This window comes from Muscardinus avellanarius, assembly GCF_963383645.1.
Source record: "Muscardinus avellanarius genome assembly, chromosome: 19".
Lineage (NCBI taxonomy): Eukaryota > Metazoa > Chordata > Mammalia > Rodentia > Gliridae > Muscardinus > Muscardinus avellanarius.
The window spans coordinates 35,707,473-35,731,658 of record NC_137805.1 but is presented as its reverse complement, the minus strand read 5'-3'; the positions used below and the strand labels follow the sequence as shown (position 1 = coordinate 35,731,658).

The 24,186-nt window shown below is 44.9% G+C and overlaps 1 protein-coding gene across 1 annotated transcript in view; it reads left to right on the top strand.

The window, feature by feature from the left end:
* Window positions 1-735: 735 nt before the first annotated feature.
* IFT52 (intraflagellar transport 52) overlaps window positions 736-24,186 on the top strand; it is a gene marked incomplete at its 5' end in the record, with an annotated part of 37,499 nt that continues 14,048 nt past the window's right edge. The window contains 10 exons of the mRNA XM_080716266.1: window positions 736-756; window positions 2,268-2,392; window positions 3,284-3,371; window positions 6,902-7,031; window positions 7,524-7,599; window positions 9,785-9,856; window positions 14,025-14,151; window positions 16,908-16,994; window positions 18,608-18,676; window positions 23,150-23,304. Coding sequence (XP_080572392.1) covers window positions 736-756; window positions 2,268-2,392; window positions 3,284-3,371; window positions 6,902-7,031; window positions 7,524-7,599; window positions 9,785-9,856; window positions 14,025-14,151; window positions 16,908-16,994; window positions 18,608-18,676; window positions 23,150-23,304 — 950 coding nt within the window. The remainder of the gene's footprint in view (window positions 757-2,267; window positions 2,393-3,283; window positions 3,372-6,901; window positions 7,032-7,523; window positions 7,600-9,784; window positions 9,857-14,024; window positions 14,152-16,907; window positions 16,995-18,607; window positions 18,677-23,149; window positions 23,305-24,186) is intronic.

Below are 24,186 nucleotides of genomic sequence, written 5' to 3'. Positions count from 1 at the left end.
GCGGGACCCTGTTTCAAAATAAAAATAAAACAGGGCTGAGAGTGTAGCTCGGAAATAGAATGTCCCTGGGCTCAATCCCCTGTACTACACATACTAAAAATAAATTTTTAAAAAAGGGGTCTGGGGGTGTAGCTCAGAGGCAGAACGCCCTTGGGTTCAAGCCTAGTACCACAAAAAAGACAGTATCTCGGGACGCCACTCTCACCGTTACACCTGCCCACCCTCGGGAAGCCTCCCCTCGCCTCCTCCTCCCCTAGCAGCAGCCTGGGGGAGCAGGCAGATGCTCCGAGGAGCCAGCCTTGAGAACCGGTAGCCCCGGCCGGACGTTCTGCGCCTGCGCCCTGGGGGTCCCGGCTGGGCGCTCCTCGCCGCGCCCTCCGCCGCCGGCAACCTTTATAATTTCCACCCTCCGAGTGCAGCGAGCTCTGGGTCCTTGGATCCTACCATCTTTATCAGTTTTTAGCAATAACATTTTTACAGAACAGAACAAAATGAGCTGCTTCTGGGTGGAAAGTTAACCCTCGATCTGTTTGCGTTTACCCGCACTCGTAGTCATGGTACAGCCCGGCGCGGCCCCGCCCCCGAGGCGCCCACGTGACCTCGGCCGTCGCCGCGCCGTGACGTAGTAGTTCTGCGCCCCGGGCCACGCCCTCTCCTTGCGCGCGGGCGCGCCGCCGCGGTTGCTAAGCGGCCTTGGATACCTGGCGGCGCGATGCTGCGCGGTGTCAGGTGAAGATGGTGGGCACTGGGCCTCAGGTAGGAAGGGGTCCGGCTGCAGTGGCCGGCGGGGCGCTGGGGCGGCCCAGGGGGTCGCGGCGCCCGAGCCGGACAGCCTCGAGGCCTCGGGGCCCGTCTTCTGGACACAGAACTCTGCTGGGGTACACCGAGGGCCCCTACATTTAGGTAGCCTAGGGCCCCGGATCCCGAACGGGACCCAAATCTCCATCCTCTCCGACTGCACGGACTTTTAGGCGTCCTGCTGCGTAAGAAAGAGCACTGGACGAGGAGTTGTAAAATCATAGGCTCTTGACTGTCGTTGCTACCATCCTTGATTTTTTTTTTTTTCCTTTGCGGAACTGGGGATTGAACCCTAGAGCATTCTACCTCTGAGTTACGCTCCCAGCCCAATTTTTAGTCTTTAATTTGAAACAGGGTCTCACTAAGTTGCCGAGGCTGGTGGAGAACGATCGATCCTCGAGTCTCAGCCTCCCAAATACAGGGATTACAAGCGCGCCACCACGTCTGGCGACCCCAGGTCTTTTAATCATTTATCTGGGAAAAGACTGATTTGACTGATAAGACTATTGAATAGAAAGTGCGAGGATATTTGGGCAGTGCTATCTAAACGTTGTTTTTAATGTTATCACTATTGTTTTTAAAGTCATTTCCTATTCTTAAGGAAGCGAATTTCTGAGTAATTCTAATAGGACAGGACCCCAGGTCTGCTGCTTTCACCAAGGGCTGAACTCAGTAAGCTGTCAGCTGACGTCTAGCTTTGATTGCACTCTTCCTTTAAGAGCTATGAAATGTCAGAAGGAGCTTTTTCCTTTTTCCTAGGAGTCTATCCTTTTGGCAAAAGCAGAAATATGACCCACTCATTGTTGCATACCTGTAATCCCTGCTCCTGGCGAGGCAGAGGCAGCACCATTGCAAATTTGAGATCAGCCTGATCAACTTAGCAAGACCCTGTCTCAAAACAAGAAAAGGGCTGGGCGTGATGGCACAAGCTTGTAATCTCTGTACTTCGGAGGCTGAGACAGGTAGATCGCAAGTTCGAGGCCAACGTCAGCAAGTAGTGAGACTCTCATTAATCTAGTGAGACCCTGTTTCCAAATAAAAATAAAATAGGGCTGGGGGTATAGCTCAAAAATAGAAATTTTAGATCACAATTGACCTATGTGACCGAAATCTTAGCCAAACCGTGGATAAAGGGAGGATTACTGGATTTTATTTATGAAGATTACAAAGATTGGAAACAGGGTTATATAGGGTGATGGCAGACAAGGCCTTGGAAATAGGCTGGTGGGAGGGTCCGCAGAAGCCCAAAGCAGACACTGAAGCCAGGATGGGCCGGGTTTGGTTTGGCCTTTGCTTTCTGCAGCTATGATATTGCATTTCACTCAACCTTTGAAATTGTAAGAGTTTCATGGATAGGTTGTAGTTGTGTACCCTTCTTTGATGAGTTAGAAATGGGATGCAATGATTTATTCTTTTGAGGGTCTTTCTTTTGGAATATTATTTTCATAATCTGCCTTTTTTTCCATAAGGTAACCATGGAGAAGGAGGTTCGGAGCACCATCCTTTTCAATGCATACAAAAAGGAGGTATTTACCACCAGCAATGGCTACAAATCCATGCAGAAAAGACTTCGGAGTAATTGGAAGATTCAGAGGTGACCATGACTCTGTGTGTGAGTGAGTGAGTGAGTGAGTGTGTGTGTGTGTGTGTTCTCCTCTAAGTAATAATGAGAGCCTACAGGTAAAACTGAAAAGTCGTAATTTTCTTATATTAGACTGGTTAGGTAGGAGGAGCTCAATTTAACGATTATTAAAATGCAAACAAGTTATTATTAAAACAACTCTTGAAAATTGGCAATCAATTTAAGTTGTTCCACAAATCACAAAAAATTATTCTAATTACATATATATTATATTGTAAGATGTTGAAGACATTCTCCATATTTTAACTTGGGTCAGTACTTTAGGGAAAGGAAAAATGATAATTAGATGAGAATATCTCTTTTTTTTTTTTTTTTTTTTTGTGGGTCTGGGGATGGAACCCAGGGGCATTTGACCTCTGAGCTACACCCCCTGCCCTATTTTTTATTCTTTATTTTGAAACTGGGTCTCACTGAGTTGCGGAGGGCCTCACTAAGTAGCTGAGGCTGTCCGCGAACCGCGATCCTCCGGTCTCAGCCTCCCGAATGCTGGGATTACAAGCGTGCGCCACCACGCGCGGCTTCTTTTTTGTTTTCTTAATGAGCATGAATATATAGTCATATAAGCTCACGGAAGAGCTGATTGCATAGTTGGAAGACTCTGCTTTAGTGTGACTTAATTTGAACACCTTGGCTTGTTGGGAGCATTTGAGCAGAGGCAAGATGACTCTGGTTGGCCAATAAAGGGATTCTCATTTTGGAAGAGAGGCTGTAACATTATTCCTCTTAAGTTTCTTCATCTCTTGGCCACTGTGGCCTTGGTTCTGTACAGTCAAAAGGCTAAAATAATCCATAAATCGGTTTAAATTATAGCTCTAATATTTGCTCTTAAAATAACTTTTCTAGCTTAAAAGATGAAATCACATCTGAGAAACTAATTGGAGTGAAACTGTGGATTACAGCTGGGCCAAGGGAAAAATTTACTGCGGCTGAGGTAAGAAGTCTTCATAGAGTACGACAGGAAGGTAGTTAGGAGCCCGGGCTCTGAGGTCCTGGGTGAGATCCACTTCACCTCAAGGTGGCCGCTTCGCCTTCATCATGTGCTAACACATAGGGAGGCTAATTATTGGTCATGCTTTGCCATGGTTTTGCTTTGAAAATAGGAAAAATTTTATTCATATAAAAGTACAGAGTAAGCCAGGTGTGATGGCACACACTTGTCATCCCAGCATTCGGGAGGCTGAGATGGAGGGTTGCAGTTCAAGGACAGCCTCAGCTACTTAGCGAGGCCCTTCGTAACTCCGTGAGACCCTGTTTCAAAAAAATAGAGAATAAAAAAAATAGGGCTGGGGTGTCTCTCGGAGTTAGAATTTTCCTGGGTTCCATTCCCAGTACCAGAAGGAGAGAAAGAAAGAAAAAACAAAACTACAAAGTCCCGGGCATGGTGGCACACACCTGTAATCCTACTACTTGGAAGGCTGAGACAAGAGGATCACAGGTTTGAGGACAACCTTAGCAAGTAGTGAGGCTTTTATCAACCTAGCAAGACCCTATTTTGTTTCAAAATAAAAATAAAATGGGGGCTGGGGGCTGTAGCTTGGAGGTAGAATGCCCTTGGGTTCCATCCTCAGTACCACAAAAACAAAACAAAAAAAAACCTTCAAAGTGTAAACGTTGGTGAGGATGTAAAAAATTTTGGAACTCTCCTACACTGTTGAGGGGGATGTAAAGTGATGAAGGCATTAATAGAAAACCACCTGGCAGTTCTTCAAAAAACTTAAAGATAGAATTACCATATGAAGCTGGGCATAGTGGAACACTCTTGTAATCCTAGTCCTTAAGAGGCTTAGAGAGGAGGATCCCAGGTTTGAGGACAGACTCAGAAATGCAGTGAGACTCTGCAGCTTAGGGAGACGATTTCAAAACAAAAAATAAAAAGGATTAGGAGTGTAGTTTGGACGTAGAATGTCCCTAGGTTCAATCCCCAGTGTGTGTGTGTGTGTGTGTGTGTGTGTGTGTGTGTGTGTGTGCGCGCGCACGCACACACGCGCACGTGCATGTGCACAATTAAAAAAAGAATTACCATATTACCCACAGAGTCACTTCTATGTATACATCCAGAACAATTGAAAGCAGGATCTTAAATAGGAATTCATATAACCTTGTTCATAGTGCTTTTCACAATAGAAGAAGGATGAAACAGCCCAGTGTCTGTTTACAGATGATAGATAGGAAAAATATGGTATTTACCTACTATGGAATATGGTATTTACCTACTACTGGAATACCATATTGGAAAAATATGGTATTTACCTACTATTCGGCTGTAGAAAGGAGAGAGGGGTTAGCCAGGAACAGTGGTGTACACCTATAATCCCAGGGCCTGGGAGGCTAAGGCAGGAGGATTGCAGGTTCCAGGCCAGTCTCAGCAATTCAGTGAGACTCTCAGAAATGTAGTAAGATTCTGTTTCAAAATAAAAATCAGAAAGAGCCAAGCGTGGTGGCACATCCTTGTGACCCCAGTACTTGGAAAGCAGGGACAGGCAGTGTTCAGGTTCGAGGACAGCCTCAGCAAGGAGTGAGACTCTTGTCAACCTAGCGAGACTCTGGCTGGGACTGGAGCTCAAAGGTAGAATGCCCCTTATTCAGTCCTGAGAGAGAGAGAGAGAGAAAAAAAAAAAGAGAAAGAGAAGAAAAGAGAGGAGAAGAAGAGGGAAGGGAAGGGGTGGGGGAAAATATTCTGACAAATGCGGCAACATGGGTGACCCCTAAGGCCATCATGCCAAGTGAACTGAGGCCACGTGACTGTATAATTCCACTTTTGTGAGTAGTCAGATTCATAGCGACAGAAAATAGAGTGGTAATTGCAAGGGCTTGGGGAAGAGGGCAAGTTGTTTAACAGGTAAAGAATTTCAGGGCTTTTGTTTTTTGGGTACTGAGGATTGAACCCAGGAGCTAGCTTTCTACCTCTGAGGTAGACCCCCAGTCACACACACACACACACACACACACACACACACACACACACACGTGTGTGTGTGTGTGTGTGTGTGTGTGTGTTATAGTTTTTTAAATTTAGAAACAGAGTTTTACTAAGTTGCTGAGGCTGGCTTTGAACCTGTGATTCTCCTGTCTCCCCCCAAGTACTAGGATTATAGGCATGGGCCACCATGTCTGGCTGAGTTTCAGTTTTGAAAGATGAAAAGAATTCTGGAGGGTGGTTACACAACAGTGTTAGAGTGTTAACCATGTGTTGAACAATAGGTAAAAAGCATTAAAATGACCGTGCATCAAGGTGCACACCTATAATTCCACTACTTAGGAGGCTTATATGGGAGGATGGCAGGTTTGAGGCCAGCCTCAGCATCTTAGCAAGACTCTGTTTCAAAAATAAAATTAAGAGTGCTGGGAGTATACTTTAGAGGTGGATGGCCGCTGAGTTCAAGCTCAGAGGTAGAATGCAAGATGAGCTCTAGATTTTCTCCCCTCCCCCAGCTTTGAGAGCAAGAGGGAACTTTCCAGAAAATAAGCAAAGAACTTACATTTCTCAGTGGTGTAGTTGTTTAATGACCCTGAACAGAATTTCTCCATGGGGAGGCGTGGAATGCCACCACCTTGCTCTCCCTGGTCGGTGCGGGGAGAGCTAGATCAGTGGTCCTCAGGTGGGTGGTGTTGCCCCCCCAGTATCTGGAGATACTTTTGGTTGTCAGGGAAGGGCAGGTGCAGCTGGCATCTGTAGGTGGAGGCCAGGACTGCTGCAGAGTGGACATCTCTGAGTCTCCTTCAGCTAGTTGTTCCCCACTTTTGGTTTGCTCTCCAGATAGTCAGTTTTGAAAAATGGCAGTTCAGTTTAAGAATTTGGAACTTAAGCCAGGCTTGGTGGCGCACACTTGTAATCCCTGTGCTTGGGAGGCTGAGACAGGAGGATCGCACAGGTTCGAAGCCAGCCCCAGCTACTTAGTGAGACCCTGTTTTCAAATAAAATATAAAATAGGTCTGGGAGTATAGCCTGGAGGTAGAAAGCCCCTGGGTTCCACTCCCAGTAACGCGCGCACACACACACACACACACACACACAGAATTTGGAGCTTTATGCTCCAAGACGAGCCTGGGAAAACCTACATAGAGAATATACTTTATGTTATTCCACATGCATTTACATTTATTTATTTATTTGTGTGTGTGGGGGGGGTACTGGGGGGTGGAACCCAGGGGCTTTCTACCTCTGGGCTATACTTCCAGACCGATTTTATATTTTATTTGGAAACAGGGTCTCACTAAGTTGCTGAGAGCCTCACTAAGTAGCTGAGGCTGGCGTTGAACCTGTGCGATCCTCCTGTCTCAGCCTCCCAAGCGCAGGGATTACAAGCGTGCACCACCACGCCTGGCTATGCATTTATATTTAAATGCCATATACATGTGAAGTGTTTATTTTCTAGTAGTTAACGGCTTATTCATTGTACAGGTATTTTGGACAAAATTTTTTGAGCATGCTCCTAGATTGGCCTTTTCTTCTTTGCATAGTTTGAAGTTCTGAAGAAGTACCTTGACGGTGGTGGAGATATCCTTGTGATGTTAGGAGAAGGGGGAGAGTCCAGATTTGATACCAATATTAACTTTCTACTAGAAGAATATGGAATCATGGTTAATAATGGTAATTATTATTGTTACTATTTTAGACCGAGGCAGCGATTTCCTATTTATTGTTCACATCGTAGCTCTCTGGGCCCACTGGTACAATGGAGAAAGCTCTGGACTGAGGTCATATGGTCCAGCCTTCTGGCATCACCAGCAGTTAGAACTTTCTGGACATGGACTTCTTTCGTTGATAAAATATGAGGGATTGCATGAAAGTTTCGGGGTTCCTTGAAGGTCAAAATATTCATATAATGGGTGTGGGAGTACATATTTGTTATTCTAGTATTTGGGGAGGGGAGGCTTGTAGCTTCGTGGCCAGCCTCAGCGACTTAGGCCCTCTGCAATTTAGTGAGGCCCTGTTTCAAAATAAAGGATAAAAATTAGGGTTGGGGGTGTAGTTTGGCAGTAGATTGTCCCTGAGTTCAATCCTCTGTACTGAAAAAAATTATGAGTCTGTAATATCAAACTTATTTCTAATTTAAAATGTATGTTTCTTTTTCCTTACAAGATGCTGTGGTTAGAAATGTATATTATAAGTATTTCCATCCTAAAGAAGCTCTGGTTTCCAATGGTGTGTTGAACAGGTAAGCACATTAAAAAGCAAATGGCTCCTGTGTCTTTTTTTTTTTTTTTTTTTTTTTGGTGGTGGTACTGGGGATGGGACTCGGGCATTCTACCTTCGAGCTGTACCTCCAGACTTATGTTATTCTTTTATTTGGAAACAGGGTCTCACTAAGTTGCAGAGGGCCTCGCTAGGTTGCTCATGCTGGCAGGGAACCTGCGATCCTCCTATCTCAGCCTCCCAAGTTCTGGGGTTAGAGGTGTGTGCCGCCCCGCCCAACTCCTCTCATGTCTTCCTACACATTTTTTCACTGCCCTATATTCCTTTCTTGTCTTTTTGCTTTAATGTACTATATTATAATTTTTATTATATTATTACTTCCCTTTTTTGGTATCACTGGGGATTGAACCCAGGGGCATTCTACCTGGCTACACCTTCAGCCCTGTTTTATTTTTCTTTTGAAACAGCGTCTCACTAAGTTGCTGAGGCTGGCCTCAAACCTGTGGTCCTTCAGATTTAGCCTCCCAAGTACATGCATTGCAGACATGCACCACTATGCGTGGTTTATACTTCCATTTCTTATTCATCAGATTAGATTCCTACTTTTATTTTTTTGGTGGTACTGGGGGTGGAACCCAGGGGCATTGAACCTCCGAGCTATACCTTCAGCCCTATTTTTTATTATTCATTTTGAAACAGGGTCTCACTGAGTTGCAAAGGGCCTCACTAAGTAGTAGCCGAGGCTGACCCGTGGTTCTCCTGTCTCAGCCTCCAGAATGCTTTGTCAGGGTATTTTCAATTGCAGTTTACAAAAAACTCTGTCCCAATAGAATTAAACAATAAAGAAACTTTATCGGTTTGTATAATTGAAGATCCCAGAAATAGGGCTGGCTTTGGACCGACTGAAAGAACATGCTGTCAGGGCTCTAGTTGCAGCCCTCTCTAGTCCTCGTGGCTTCGAGTCCTGTGTGTGTGGCTGACTGGTTGGAACAGTTCCCAGATCTGTGTGTGAATGTCATACGGTCCAGGGCAAGAGCATGCCTTGGTCCCAGCATCCCCAGCGTGAGTGGTCCCGAGACTCAATCTGTTTGAGTTGGCCTAGGCCAAGTGCCTGCCCTGGACTGGCCCCGTGGCATCGCTAGGTCAACTCTTGGAGCCAGGAAAGACAGCCTTCTCTGAGCTGTCCTAAAACATAGATCGGAGGCTTTTAAGAAGTGGGAAATGTATGTGTGAGGGGGCAATCTCAGCTGCCCCTGTGAGCCTTCTCATGTTCAAAAATATGTACATCTGACTCAAATTTTCCATGTGCCAGGTGCTCTGCTGATTCTGAGGGTGGTCTGAAATGTGGGTCAAGGATAGGGACCTTTCCTTGAGACTCAAGAGAAAGGAACTGATCCAAAGTATGTGTGTATGAGAGACTAGGATTGAATCCAGGGACGTTCGACCTCTGAGTTACACCTCCAGTGTGGTTTTGTTTTGTTTTGTTTTGAAATAGGGTCTTGAGCCGGGCGTGGTGGCGCAGCTTGTAATCCCCGCGCTTGGGAGGCGGAGACAGGAGGATCGCGCTGGTTTGGAGCCAGCCTCGCTGGCTTAGGAGACCCTGTTTCCAAATAAAAAATATAAAATAGGTCTGGGAGTGTAGCCCGGAGATAGAAGGGCTTCCAGGAACCCCAGTACCGCAAAAAAAAAAAAAAGAAAGAAAAAGAAATAGGGTCTTGCTAAGTTGCTGTGAGTCTTCCTATGTTGCTAAGGCTAGCCTCAAACCTTTGATGCTCCTATCTCGGCCTCCCAAGTACTGGAATTACAGGCATGTGCTACCACCTCTGTGGCTTGAGCCTAATATTTTAATGTTAACTTTTTTTTTTTTTTTTTTGCGGGTCTGGGGATTGAACTCAAGGGCATTCAACCTCCAAGCTATTTTTTTATTCCTTATTTTGAAACAGGGTCTCACTGAGTTGCAGAGACCTCACTAAGAAGCTGAGGCTGTCCGCGAACCATGACCCTCCAGTCTCAGCCTCCCGAATGCTGGGATTATAAGCGTGCGCCACCACGCCTGGCTTTAATGTTAACTTTTGCAAACTTCCTGAGAAAGATGTGGGTGTACTTTAATATTTAAAAATTGTATCTCAAAGTCAGCAAATTCTTGTGTCTAGTTCATGTTTACTATTAATTGTTTTGTTTACTAAATTTTAATTTTTTTCTTCAAGGGAAATTAGCCGAGCTGCAGGAAAGGCTGTGCCTGGAATCATTGACGAGGAGAACAGCGGAAATAACGCCCAGTAAGTGTTTCTTAGGCCACTGGAGGCCACCGAGGAGGGTGGGTTTGTCATTCTGAACAGTTTTCTTTTTCAAAGTGAGCTTCCAGAGCTGGGCATGGTGGTGCACGCCTGTAATCCCAGTACTTGGGAGGCTGAGACAGGAGGATCGCAGGTTTGAAGACAGCCTCAACAACCTAGTGAGTGAGATTCTCAGTAACTTAGGGGAGACCCTGTTTCCAAATCAAAATGAAACAGACAGGGTTGGGGGTGTAGCTCAGAGGTAGAATGCCCCTGGGTTCAATCCTTGGTACCAAAGAAAGAAAAGAAAAGAAAAGAAAAGAGTTTCCTGGTTATAAAAGTAATTATTACCAATCCCCCCTCCAATTTTAGCAGTTCAAAAGGAAGAAGTAGAAGTTCTACATTATAAATCCATGCCCCTCCCCTGGAGATAACCAGTCTTAGCAGTGTGGAATTTGGACTTCTTTTTTTTTTTTTTTTCTTATTTAGAAATACAGACCAGTACTTTATCCTTTTAGTGACTGGATTCAATTGGGCATGTCTAATTGAATGCATATATTTTATCTAGCCACTCCCCTATTGGACATACAGGTAGCTTTAATATTTTGCTGTAATAATACCTAACATTATTGAGCATGTACTGTGTAACAGGCATGTGTACCTCATTTAATCTCCACAGCAACCCTAGAAAGAGAGGAGATACACAGAGGTAATCGCTCAGATTCCAACTTAGAATTCAGTGCAGCCGGCTGCCCCGAGGCTGTACTTTTAACCTCTGCTTCATGCTGTTGTCAGGAAGTTTTATATTTGCTATGAATCAAGGCGCAGTGAGCATCTCGGCTTTTTTCGTTGTTGTTGTTTTTTGTGTGCCTTTTTTTGTTTGTTTTTGTGTGCTTGTGCTGGACTTTAGTAAGGTGGATTCTTCTATTGGGATTTCTGGGTCCGAGGCTTCCAGTTGGCGCCTTGTCCAATGTGATGCCCCGCGACGCAGAATCACCTCTCCGGCCCTGGGCAGCACTTACAGCCCCCGGGAACGTGCCCTTTGTCCTTCCTGCCAGCTGGGAGTGTTCTAGTAAAAATGATATCTCACTTAGCTTGAATTTCTTTGAGTATTAAATGTAGAAGAGATGTTTGCTACTCTTAAGAGTATAAAATTTTACCTATATTGACTTTTGGTACTTTTATGGTTTCCTTCCTTTTTTGTGTGGTACTGGAGATTGAACCCAGAGCTACACCTCCAGCCCCTTTTTCTATTTTTTGTTTCGAAACAGAGTCTTGCTAGGTTGCTGAGTTTTGTTACATTGCTGAGGGTGGCTTTGAACTTGTGATCCTCTTGTCAGCCTCCCAAGTACTAGGATTAGAGGTGTGTACTGCCATGTCTGGCTTTATGGTTTCTTTTCTTTTCTTTAGGCATTGGGGATGGAACCTGGGCTCATTCTACCTCCAAGCTACACCCCAGCTCTATTTTTTATTCTTTATTTTGAAACAAGGTCTCACTGAGTTGCAGAGGGCCTCACTAAGTAGCTGAGGCTGGCCTCGAACCGCGATCCTCAGTTCTCAGCCTCCCAAGTGCTGGGATTACAAGCATGCGCCACCACGCCCAGTTTATGGTTTCATTTTAATATAAAATTTCAAACCATCTGGAACATAGTTTGGGGTGTGGTATGATAATGGAAATGTTTCTACAAATAGCCAAAAATTATGCCATCCACCTCCAAATAATTTTAAATGCCTTTATTTATTTATTTATTTATTTATTTTTGCAGAACTGGGGGTGGAACCCAGGGGCATTCTACCTCTGGGCTACACCTTTTTTTTCTTTATTTTTTTGAGACAGGGTCTCACTGAGTTGCAGAGGGCTTCACTAAGTAACTGAGGCTGGCTGTAAACCATGATCCTTCTGTCTCAGCCTCTCAAATGCTGGGATTACAATTGTCCACCACCATGCCTGGCATAATTCCCACCTCCCATATATACGTGTGTGTGTGTGTGTGTGTGTGTGTGTGTGTGTGTGTGTGTGTGTGTATTTTTATGGTCCTGGGAATGGAACTTAGGGGCTTTCTACCTCTGAGCTACACCCCTAATCCTATTTATTTTTTATTTTGAAACGGTCTCACTGAGTTGTAGAGGGCCTCACTAAGTAATAGCTGAGGCTGTCCACAAACTGTGATCCTCCTGTCTCAGCCTCCCAAATGCTGGGATTACAAGTGTGTGCCACCACGCCTGGCTTCTCCCACATATATTTTGAGTTTGATCTAATTCATATTGTTTGCTTATTTTTTATTATTTCTGCTTTACTGCTACATAATTTTAGTTATTAAAACTAACTACATAAAAAGGTCAACTTTTATTTATCTATTTTTTCATGGTACTGGGGATTGAACCCAGGGGTATTCTACCTCTGAGGTATACTCCCAGCCTTATTTTTATTTTGAAACAGAGTCTCACTGGGTTAATCAGAGTCTCATTACTTGTTGAATCTGTCCTTGAACCTGCAATTCTCCTGTCTCAACTTCCTTGGTACTGGGATTACAAGCATGTGCCAACATGCCTGGCTAACTTTTATGGGATAATATATCTTTTTGTGTGTGTGTGTGTGGTACTGGGGTTCCTGGAAGCCCTTCTACCTCCGGGCTACACTCCCAAACCTATTTTTATACTTTTTATTTGGAAACAGGGTCTCTTAAGCCAGCGCGGCTGGCTTCGAACCTGTGCTATCTTCCTGTCTCCACCTCCCAAGCGCGGGGATTACAAGCGTGCGCCACCACGCCCGGCTGGGATAATATATCTTAAAGTAGAAAGATAGACTGGGGAAAACGTTTGTAACACATGGAGATCTTATAAATGAATAAGAAAAAAATGGTCAGAAAGCAGTAACAAACTGGGCATAGTGGCGCACACCTGTTATCCCAGGTCTTGGGAGGCTGAGAGAGGAGGATCACAGGTTCAGGGACAGCCTCAGCAACTAGCAAGGTTCAGAGTAATTCAGTGAGACCTTGTTTCAGAAAAAAAAAAAAATGCTGAGAGTACAGCTAGGAGGTAGAATGCCCTTGGGTTCAATCCCCAGTACCAAAAACAAAACAAAAAAGTAACAATAAAATTGATAGAAGGAATGCAGCCAGCCGCACTGGGGAGTGTGGTGTGGGGGAGAGGCGTGTGTTTTGATGTCCCTGTGACTGCTTCTGTCACTACCTCCCCTTCTCCAGGGTCACGGGCCCACCTCCTCTGGCTGCGCTCCCCCCTTCCCAGGGTATTGCTGGGCTCGGGCAGATGGGGAGAACGGAGTCCATGGCCAGGTGCTACCCTTTCCTTTGGTGGGACCACAAAAGTCAGAGGGTAGATGAGACTTGGCTGAGGGATGGAGAGAGCTAACACTGGAAGGAAATAGTTTTAAAATCCCGCTAAGAAGAAGCTTCTCGTGGTCTAAAGGAAAAGGAAAATAGAAAGCTCTACTGGGGGTTCCTCATGAGTGTTCCCCCCACAGCTCGCCCACCTGGAAGTTTCTAACTTGTGCTCTGGTCATGAGAGCTCTGTCTTCTCCGTTCTGAGAGCTCACCCTTCGTATGGCTCTCTTGTGGAGCTCCGACTTCAAGGAGAGTGTTCCAACCAAATCTAAGGAAGAAGAAAATATTTACCTGAGAAGACATTATTATCCGGAGTTGGCCCATGATTAGCTCTAAGTCAGTTCCTAGATAAGGCCTCTCTTTCTCCTTCCCTTCCATCTGGGCGACTTTAGTTTTTCCAGTTACAATTATTTGTACCTTGCTGTTAATTTACATTTATGTTTGTTAAAATACTTTATTAAGCCAGTCGTGGTGGTGCACGCTTGTAATCCCCGCACTTGGGAGGCTGAGACAGGAGGAGCACACAGATTTGAAGCCAGCCTCAGCTACTTAGTGAGGCTCTCAGCAACCTATAGGTCTGGGAGTATAGCCCGGAGGTAGAAAGCCTCTGGGTTCCACCCCCAGTGCCACCAAAAAAATTTTAAAAAATAAAATACTTTATTAAACTTATAGCTAGAATTGTCCCAGTTTTTGACTTAACAAACCAAAGCTTAGAAGAAATTTGTGTCTGATGCTGAATCAGAGTGTTGTGTAGGAAACACGAAGATTATTTTCAGATTTTTAAATTTCATTTTTTAAACTTTGCCTGTCTCTTTAATTTCTTACAGGGCTCTCACCTTTGTGTACCCTTTTGGTGCCACGTTGAGTGTCATGAAACCAGCAGTGGCTGTGTTGTCGACAGGCTCTGTCTGCTTCCCACTCAACAGGCCCATTCTGGCCTTCTATCACTCAAAGGTACAGCCTTTCTTAGGTACAAGTATATGTTATTTTTCTTATTGAGATAAGAAACCAGGCACGGTGGCACATGCTTTCCAGCACTTGGGAGGCTGAGACAGGAGGATCATAGATTCGTGGCCAGCCTCAGCTACTTAGCGAGGCCCTCTGCAACTCAGTGAGACCCGGTTTCAAAATAGAGAATAAAAAATAAGATGGGGAATGTAGCTCGGAGGTAGAATGCCCCCGGGTTCAATCCTCTGTAACACCACACACACACACACACACACACACACACACACACACACACACACACACACACAGTTAATAGAAACTGCTTTCCCATTTTGTACATGAGAGTTTCGCACATTTTCTCACTGGTCTTCATGTGAGTCTCTCGGGTAGCTACATATTACTCATGGGAAAAGAGCGGATTATCCAGTAATTAATGGAGTCAAGTCTTAAACCTACCTCTTACTCTAAGTCCAAAGCTTTTCCACTATAGCATGAAGCTGTCTGCTTTACAGCTCTAAAATAACTTTTTATCCAGAAGAAATACATACTCTTATTTATATTTTATAGTACTAGGGATTGAACCCAGAGGAATTTTACCTCTTAGCTACACCCCCCAGCCCTGTTTTATTTTTTAACCTTGAAGCAGGGCCTCGCTGAGCTGCCAGGGCTGGCCATGAACCTGCAGTCCTCCTGCGTCACCCTCCCAAGCACTTGGATTACAGGTGTGTGCCACTGCGCCCAGCATATTTAATTAAAAAAAAATTTTTTTTTTCAGAACTGAAAATTGAACGTAGCGGTTCAGTTAGTCTAAGTTCAATTAGGCTAAATCCCCATCCCTTTCTATTTTTTGAGACTTGTCAAGAGATGCAAATAAGAATACAAGTACTTTTTTTTATGACACTAGGGATTGAACTTCTAGGCATTCTACTTCTGTGCTATACCCCTAGTCCTATTTTTTATTTTTATTTGGAAACAAGGTCTCACTGGGTTGACGAGAATCTCGCTACTTGCTGAGACTGTGCTCAAACCCGCGATCCTCCTGTCTCCGCCTCCCAAGTGCTGGGATTGCCGGCCTGCGCCACTGACCCAGCTATCTACTCATTTAATTGGAACCAATTACAGGCAAATGCTGGGGAAGGAAGGAGCAGACACAGGTGGAACTTCTGTCAGAACAGAATGAAAAGAGTAAAGGAAGATTTATAATCTATTTGAAACAAATGAGGAAGAGAAAAGAAAGCATAGGCCTGACTGAATAGTAGGCAAGAGAAGGCTTTTAATTTCCCTTGTGGCATTTACTTACGTCTGTGGATGCGGTCCATTCAGTCCTCTGCTTTCTGTCCGGTTCTCCCGTGTTCATATTCTCTTCTCAATAGCCCACCTGTTTTCAGTGACTATGGAATAGTAATCGTATTGTCATTTTTTTTCCTGTGAATCACTTGTTTTTGTGTGTGTGTGTGTGTGTGTATGTGGGTCTGGGGATGGAACCCAGGGGTTCGACCTCCGAGCTACACCCCTGCCCAATTTTTTATTCTTCATTTTGAAACCGGGTCTCACTGAGTCTCACAGGGCCTCACTAAGTAGCCGAGGCTGGCCGCAAACCGCGATCCTCCATGTCTCAGCCTCCCAAATGCTGGGATTACAAGCGTGCGCCACCACGCCCGGCTGAATCACTTGCTTTTAACTTGGTACAAGTCAAAATTTGTGTTTTGTTTTTAGTGGGGTTTTTTTTGTACTGGAGGTAGAACCCAGGGGCTTTTCTACCTCTGCGCTACACTCCCAGACCTATTTTATTCTTTATTTGTAAACAGGGTCTCACTAAGTTGCTGAGAGCCTCACTCAGTAGCTGAGGCTGGCTTCGAACCTGTGTGATCCTCCTGTCTCAGCCTCCCAAGCGCAGGGATTACAAGTGTGCGCCACCACACCCAGCTAAGTATTTTGTTTTAATTTGTTAAAAATGACCAATATTGACATCTTATTAATCAGATGATAATTCTGTGATTATTTCATACTTGTGGCTTAATTTCCTATTTGAATCTTATGTAAGATTCTTATTAAGATTCTTATGTAAGATCTTACCATTATATTACTTAACTACTATTCAGTTAAGATTCTTATTAAGATTCTTACGTAAGATCTTATTTTTTTTGTTTGATTTTACTTTACCTTTTTTTCCGTTAAAGTTGTTAGCCACAAGCTGGGCATGGTGGCACGTGTCTGGAATTCCAGTATTTGAAAGTCTGAGACAGGAGAATCACAGACTGAAAACCAGCCCCAGCTACTTAGCAAGGCCCTCAGCAACGTAGCTATCCTATTCCCCAAAAAAGAAAAAGTAATAAAATAAGTCTGGGAGTGTAGCTCAGAGGTCGAATGCCCTGGGGTTCAGTCTCTACTATAACACATGGATTAGCCAGGGGTGTAGCTCAGTGGTAGAGCACTTGTCCAGCATGTTCAATAAGGCCTGGACTATCCTCAGCATTGTCAAAAAAAAAAAAAATTATGATCTTCATTTATAAGCTAACTAGCAATGGGAAAAGGCTGCAGAACCAGCTTACACTGCTTTTTGTTAAAGTGAAATAATGAGAATATGAACGTGTCTAAAATGAGAGGCAGGTTAAAATGCCGTTGTTCTCAAACTTGGCGTTTCTAGACTGCCGCAGTCCTGACGTGGCCGGCACGCGCTGGCACGTCACACGGGTGCTGGCGGTCCCGGGATGCCGCGGTGCGCGGGATCCCAGATTCTGATACTGTTTTGTCATCAGTAGAACCAAGGCGGGAAGCTGGCCGTGCTCGGCTCATGCCACATGTTCAGCGACCAGTACTTGGATAAAGAAGAAAACAGCAAAATCATGGCAAGTGCTTCTCTCTCATCAATTAATGTGTATGATTTTTATGTCATTTAAAAAATACTGATGAGCGTCTTTTCCTCATGTAAAACCGGCTCTTCAGAACCCATTGAGTGCCAGGCACTAAGAATACAAAGTTGAATCAGACATAGTCCTTGCTTTGAAAAAATGTGTAGTTCATAGAGTGGCAGATTAGTAAATCTAGAATTAATTAATTTATTTATTTATTTATTTATTTATTGGTGTGGTAGTAGAAATTGAAACTGGGGGCATTCTATCTTCAAGCTACACCCCAGCACTTTCTGTTTCTTATTTGGAAACTGGATCTCGCAAAGTTGGCCGTGGCCTCACTAAGTTGCCGAGGCTGATTCTGAACCTATAATCCCCCTGCCTCAGCATCTCAAGTGCTGGGATTGCAGGTGTGTACCACTGTGCCTGGGCAGAAGATATGTCTAAGCACGCCACGTTGAGATGAGTCTTGTCCCTTAGAGAACTGGTGAAGAGCAAGATCAGCAGGGGCCTCACATGCAGAGCCAAGTAGCCTGACCTTTCTATGATGAAAGCCACAGGGAACCCTTGTAGGGTTGCGGCAGCCTCAGGCACAGAGCCCTCTGTCAGTTATGTGGCGAGGAGGAGGCAGCCCAGAGCTAGTAGGTGCTGGTGAAATCAGCCAGGCGAGAAACATTAAGGCTGAATTAAGGGAGTAAAGAGTGGATGGACATGAAGGGCTAAGAGCATGAGCAGGCACGCACCTGAGGCAGGAGGTTTGCAGGTTCGAGACCTGCCTCAGCAACTTAGGCCCTCAGCAAATTAGTGAGACCCTGTTTCCAAGTAAAAAGGGCTGGGATTTAGTTCTGAGGTAGAATGCCCCCGGATCCAATCCCCAGCATCACAGACACAAATAAAATAAAATAAAATAAAATAAAATAAAAGCATGTACAGTAGTTAGGAAGGGGTATGTGCAGGACTGGGCACTGCCGATGAGGGCCGTGAAGCTGAGCCATTGCGTTGCTCTGTAGTGCACAGGACGCCTGTCTTACGTAAGAGGACAGAGCAGTAAGCAGATGTCTTCACAGTGCATGCCCGAGCTGTCTGTGTGGGATCCCACTGACTGTCACTGCCCGAGGAAGGTGTGCCCAGTAATGCAGGGTAATTCTTCAGCCTTATCATTGTAGTATTGATTGCTCAAGATCTCATTTCTGTGGCATCTTCATGAAGTCCCAGTGTCTCTATATCTCTAGGAACGTTCTAGGAAATCTAGATATCTAGGTATTCTTGGGATTCTTTTTTGCTTTTCTTTTTTTCTTGGTACTGGCGGTTGAATCCAGGCTGAGACCGGAGGATCGCAAGTTTGCAGCCCGCCTCAGCAATTTAGCGAGACCCTTTTTCAAATTAAAAAATAAAAATAGCTAGGGGTATAGCTCGGAGGTAGAATGTCCCTGGATTTAATTCCTGGTACCAACAAAACAAACAAAAAGGCTAGGTATTTTTTTTTTTTTTGAGTCTCTGGATTAGTCTTTCCCCCTTTATTATTTTTGATTAATTTGATTCTCTGATCTTAACCTTTAGCTCTCTCGGAGAACCAGGTGTCTAACTCTGTGTTTGCACTCTGAATGCAGGACGTGGTTTTCCAGTGGCTCACAACAGGAGACATCCGCCTAAACCAGATCGATGCTGAGGACCCAGAGGTGGGAGGCTGCGCATCGCTGGAGGAATGTCTTACTACCACTTCCAGCAATTTGGAAGGAATTTATGTCTGTTTTGACTTATCTATAAGATAAATGGAAGGTGATGCTTTGGGAGAGGTGAAGGACACATTGTAGAAAATAAAAATCAAAAGCCGGGCGTGGTGGCACACACCTGAAATCCCGGGACTCAGGAGGATTGCAGGTTCAAAGCCAGCCTCAGCAATTTAGCAAGTCTCAGCAAATTAAACCTGTTTCCAAATAAAATATAAAATAGGGTTGGGGGTATAACATGGGGTAGAATACCCATGGGGTTCAATCCCCAGCACACATACAAAAAAATTATAATTAAATCATAGAAGTAATTGGGGTAGGAGCCAACATGTATAGCATATATCATATATGCTATACATGTGTTTTTGGTTTGTTTTTTGGTGGTACTGGGGATGGAACCCAGGGGCTTTTTACCTCCGGGCTATACTCCCAGACCTATTTTATATTTTTATTTGGAAACAGGGTCTCACTAAGTTGCTGAGAGCCTCACTGAGTAGCTGAGACTGGCTTTGAACCTACAAGATCCTCCTGTCTCAGCCTCCCAAACGCGGGGATTACAGGCGTACGCCACCATGCCCGGCTATACATGTGTATTTTGTAGATGACTTTATAGGACCAATTTATTATATATATATATGAATTTAAAATATGCTTTCTGAGCTGGTACAGGACTGTAATTCCAGCTGATGGGGAGGTTGAGGCAGGAGGATCACAGGTTTGAGGCCAGTGTACAGGTACAGTAACTTACCAAGACCCCGTTTCAAAAACAAAATATAAAGCCAGGTATGGTGGCGCACACTTTTAATCCCAGCATTTGGGAGGCTGAGACCGGAGGATCGCAGTTTGCGGACAGCCTCAGCCACTTAGTGAGGCCCTCTGCAACTCAGTGAGACCCTGTTTCAAATTAAAGAATAAAAAATAAGGCTGTGGGTGTAGCTCGGGGGTAAAATGCCCCCAGGTTCCATCCCCAGACCTGCAAAGAAAGAGAAAAAAAAATGTAGTTGGAAATGATGGCAGGCACACTAGTGATCCCAATACCTGGAGGCTGAGATGGAGGACTTCATGTTCACAGCCAGCCTCAACAACTTGGGAGGCCCTCCTCAACTTAGTGAGACCCTGTTTCAAAATAAAAAATAGGGGTGAGTGTGTAGCTAGAAGGTAAAATACCCCTGGTTCAATCCTTTCCAGTACTGCAGAAAAAAAAAAAAAATTCTGGGCCAAACTTTTAAAATGAGTTATCCACAGAAAAACACTTTTTTCAGAAATATGAGAAATAAGCCGGGCGTGGTGGCGCATGCTTGTAATCCCAGCATTCGGGAGGCTGAGACCGGAGGTTTGCGGTTTGTGGTCAGCCTCAGCTACTTAGTGAGGCCCTCCACAACTTAGTGAGACCCTGTTTTAAAATAAAGAATTAAAAAATAGGGCAGGGGGTGTAGCTTGGAGGTTGAATGCCCCTGGGTTTCATCCCCACACCTGCAAAAAAAAAAAAAAAAAGAAATATGAGAAATATAAAAACACCTTTTGGAGCTGGGCGTGGTGGCGCAAGCTTGTAATCCCCGCACTTGGGAGGCTGAGACGGGAGGATCGCACAGGTTCGAAGCCAGCCTCAGCTACTTAGTGAGGCTCTCAGCAACTTAGTGAGACCCTGTTTCCAAATAAAAAAAGGTCTGGGAGTATAGCCCGGAGGTAGAAAGCCTCTGGGTTCCACCCCGAGTACCACCAAAAAAAAAAAAAAAAACTTTTTTTGTGTGTGTGAAGAGCTAAGGTTTTATTTTTCTTCTTTTTTTTTCTTTTGGTACTGGGAATTGCACCACAATGCCCAGCCTAAACCTAAATTTAAAGCCTCAATGGCATCTTCTGCCTATAATCCCAGTACTTGGGAGACTGAGACAGGAGGATCACACATTCAAGAATAGCCTTAGCAACTACACCAGACTCCTAGAAACCTACTGAGACACTGCTTTAAAATAAACAGGTGTGTGTAGTGGCGCACACTTGTAATCCCAGCATTTGGGAGGCTAAGACAGGATTGTGGTTAGCAGACAACCTCAGCTGCTTAGTGAGGCCCTTTGCAACTCAATGAGACCCTGTTTCCAAATAAAGAATAAAAAAAAAGTAGGGCAGGGGGTGTAACTTGGAGGTAGAATGCCCCTGGGTTCCATCCCCAGACTTGCAACAAAACAAAACAAAACAAAAAACAAACGAGAAATGAAAAGTGCTGGGAATTTAGCTCAGGGGTAGAATGCATCTGGGTACAATCCATGCCACAAAATAATAAATAAGTTTATTTTATTTATTTAATTTTTTTGTGTGGGTCTGGGGATGGAACCCAGGGGCATTTGACCTCTGAGCTACACCCCCTGCCCAATTTTTTACTCTTTTTTTGAAACAGAATCTAAATTGCGGAGGGCCTCACTCAGTAGCTGAGGCTGTCCGCGAACCACGATCCTCCTGTCTTAGCCTCCCAAATGCTGGGATTACAAGCGTGCGCCACCACGCCCGGCTTAATTTTATTTTTTGATTAGGTAATATATTATAGTTTAGAAATCAAAAGCACACACAGTAAGTAGTATTTCTTCTATCTTTAAGCCCAGCTGCAATGATGATAATCTTAGTACTTTCCTCTAAGTTCATCCAGAGATACTGTCTAACTCTACTTCCCCTTCTTTGATGCAAATAATATTGATTGCACTATGCATGTACATTACCAAAACCTTACTTTTTAGTGTGCGTGGTAAAGGGATGGAACCCAGGGGCATTCTACCTCTCAGCTGCATCCCCACCCCTGTTTTATTCTTTTATTTTGAAACAGAGTCTCACTAAGTTGCGGAGGGCCTCACTAATTTGCCAAGGCTGCCTGCAAACCTGTGATCCTCCTGTCTCAGCCTCCCAAGTGCTGGGACTACAAGCATGCGTCACCCCACCTGGCTAGCACCTTGCTTTTTAAAATTGCCAATATGTCTTGAAAATTAGTCCCTGTTCTTTAAAAGAACTCTCTTCTTTTTTAGTCATTTTTGGTTTTGTTTTCCCATTGTTTGAAAGCACTGTACTGTTGTAACCAGTCTCCAGTTGATGGACATTAAGGTCTTTCTGGTCTTTTACCACTCCGCACACAGAGCCCACGCCATGCGTGAGGAATCTCAGCAGTGCTGGAGGCGTCCTTGCCTAGGGGGCGGCCTGGGGCCCTCTGCTGGCATCACAGGGTGGGCAGCTGACATGAGAGGGTCAGACAGTACGGCCTGGATGCTGATGGGAGTGCACACTACATTGGGAGTTTGCAGACTTCCTTTTTTTTTTAGTACTGGGAATTGAACGTAGGGCCATTCTACCTCCGAGCTACGCCCCTAGCCCCTTTTTAAATCTGTATTTTGAAACAGAGTCTCACTAAGTTGTGGAGGGCCTCACTAAGTAGCTGAGGCTGGCTGTGAACCTACGGTCCTATCTCTTCCTCCTGAGTACCGGGATTACAAGCGTGCGCCACCGCGCCTGGCTTGCAGACTGTCTTTTATTGTCTGTTTTCTCACTAAAGTTTAAAATAAAGTCAGCCACTAAATTGCTTAGAGGAAAATTGTTTGGGATGGTTGAAGTGACGGAAGGGAAGCACTGTCGTGGAAGGAGGGAGTGTGAGTAGACCAGGGAGAGAGGCGATCGCCGAGTAGTCGAGATGACAGGTCAGGAAATTAAAAGGACACCAGTTAGCAGGTGTGTCCAGCTGTGTTAGCACCTGCTTGGGCAGGAGGCTTGGCCTTGGCCATTCTTGAGTTTTAGTCAAGGGAGTTTGGTTCCTCTTTCTACTTAAAGTGGCTTGCTTAGGACTGGGTATGATGGCACATGCCTGTAATCTCAGTATGTGGGCAGCTGAGACATACTTGGGAGGCTGAGACAGGAGGATTTTAGGTTTGAGGACAGCCTCAGCAAGTAGTAAGACTCTCATCAACCTAGTGAGACTCTGTTTCAAAACAAAAAATAAAAAATAGGGCTGGGCGTATAGCTCAGAGGTAGAATGCCCCTGGGTTCAATCCTCAGTACCACACACACAAAGAAAATGGCCTGCTTAAGATTTAGTTAGTCAGGCGCGGTGGCGCACACTTGTAATCCGAGCATTTGGGAGGCTGAGACTGGAGGATCGTGGTTCACAGACAGCCTCAGCTACTTAGGCCATTTGCAACTCAGTGAGACCCGGTTTCAAAATAAAGAATAAAAAATAGGGCAGAGGATGTAGGTTGGAGGTCGAATGCCCCTGGGCTCCATCCCCAGACCCGCAAAAAATAAAAACAAGATGTAGTTGTCAGTGATGAAGAACAGTGAACCCCTTTGGCAGGAGAGCATAGGGATAGCAGACTGAGACCTAAAACAGTGTGGGCGCAACAGAATTGGCTCTCGTTCCTGCTCTGTTAAAAGGACCCCTCTGGTTGTTTTCAGATCTCTGACTACATGATGCTGCCCGACACAGCCACACTGTCAGAGCGGCTCCGAGTGTGTCTCCAGGAAGGGGACGAGAACCCGCGAGACTTCACCACCCTCTTCGACCTGTCCATTTACCAGCTGGATACTACCTCCCTCCCCAGGGTCATCAAGTCAGTACCTGAGGCTCTTGGAGCTGCACTGCAATCTCTTCTCTGTTTGGTTTTAAAACATGAGCTTGGCTGGGCATGGTGGCACACACCTGTAATCCCAGCACTTGGAGGGCTGAGATAGGAGGATTACAGTTTCAAGGACAACCTCAGCAAGTAGTGAGGCTTTCGTCAACCTAGCAAGACCCTGATTCAAAATAAAAATAAAGCCGGGCGTGGTGGCGCACGCTTGTAATCCCCGCGCTTGGGAGGCAGAGACAGGAGGATCGCGCAGGTTTGAAGCCAGCCGCGCGTGCGCTGGCTTAGGAGACCCTGTTTCCAAATTTAAAAAAAATGTAAAAATAGGTCTGGGAGTGTAGTCCGGAGATAGAAGGGCTTCCGGGAACCCCAGTACCACCAAAATAAATAAATAAATAAATAAATAAATAAATAAATAAATAAATAAATAAATAAATATAAAAATAAAAGAAGCTGGGTGTGGTGGCGCACGCTTGTAATTCCCCGCGCTTGGGAGGCTGAGACAGGAGGATCGCACAGGTTCAAAGCCAGCCTCAGCTACTTAGTGAGGCTCTCAGCAACTTAGTGAGACCTGTTTCTAATAAAATATAAAACAGGTCTGGGAGTATAGCCCGGAGGTAGAGAGCCTCTGGGTTCCACCCCCAGTGCCACCAAAAAATAAATAAATAAATAGGAATATAGCTCAGAGGTAGAATGCTCCTACATTCAGTCTCCAGTACCACCAAAAAAAAAAAAGAAAGAAAGAAAGAAAAAGAAAAGAAAGAAAGAAGAGAGGGAGGAAGAAAGAAAAGAAACATGAGTCTGGGAACTAGTAGGATCACAGCAGAAGTGGCAAACAAAATATGTTCTCCGCTAGGCGTGGTAGCA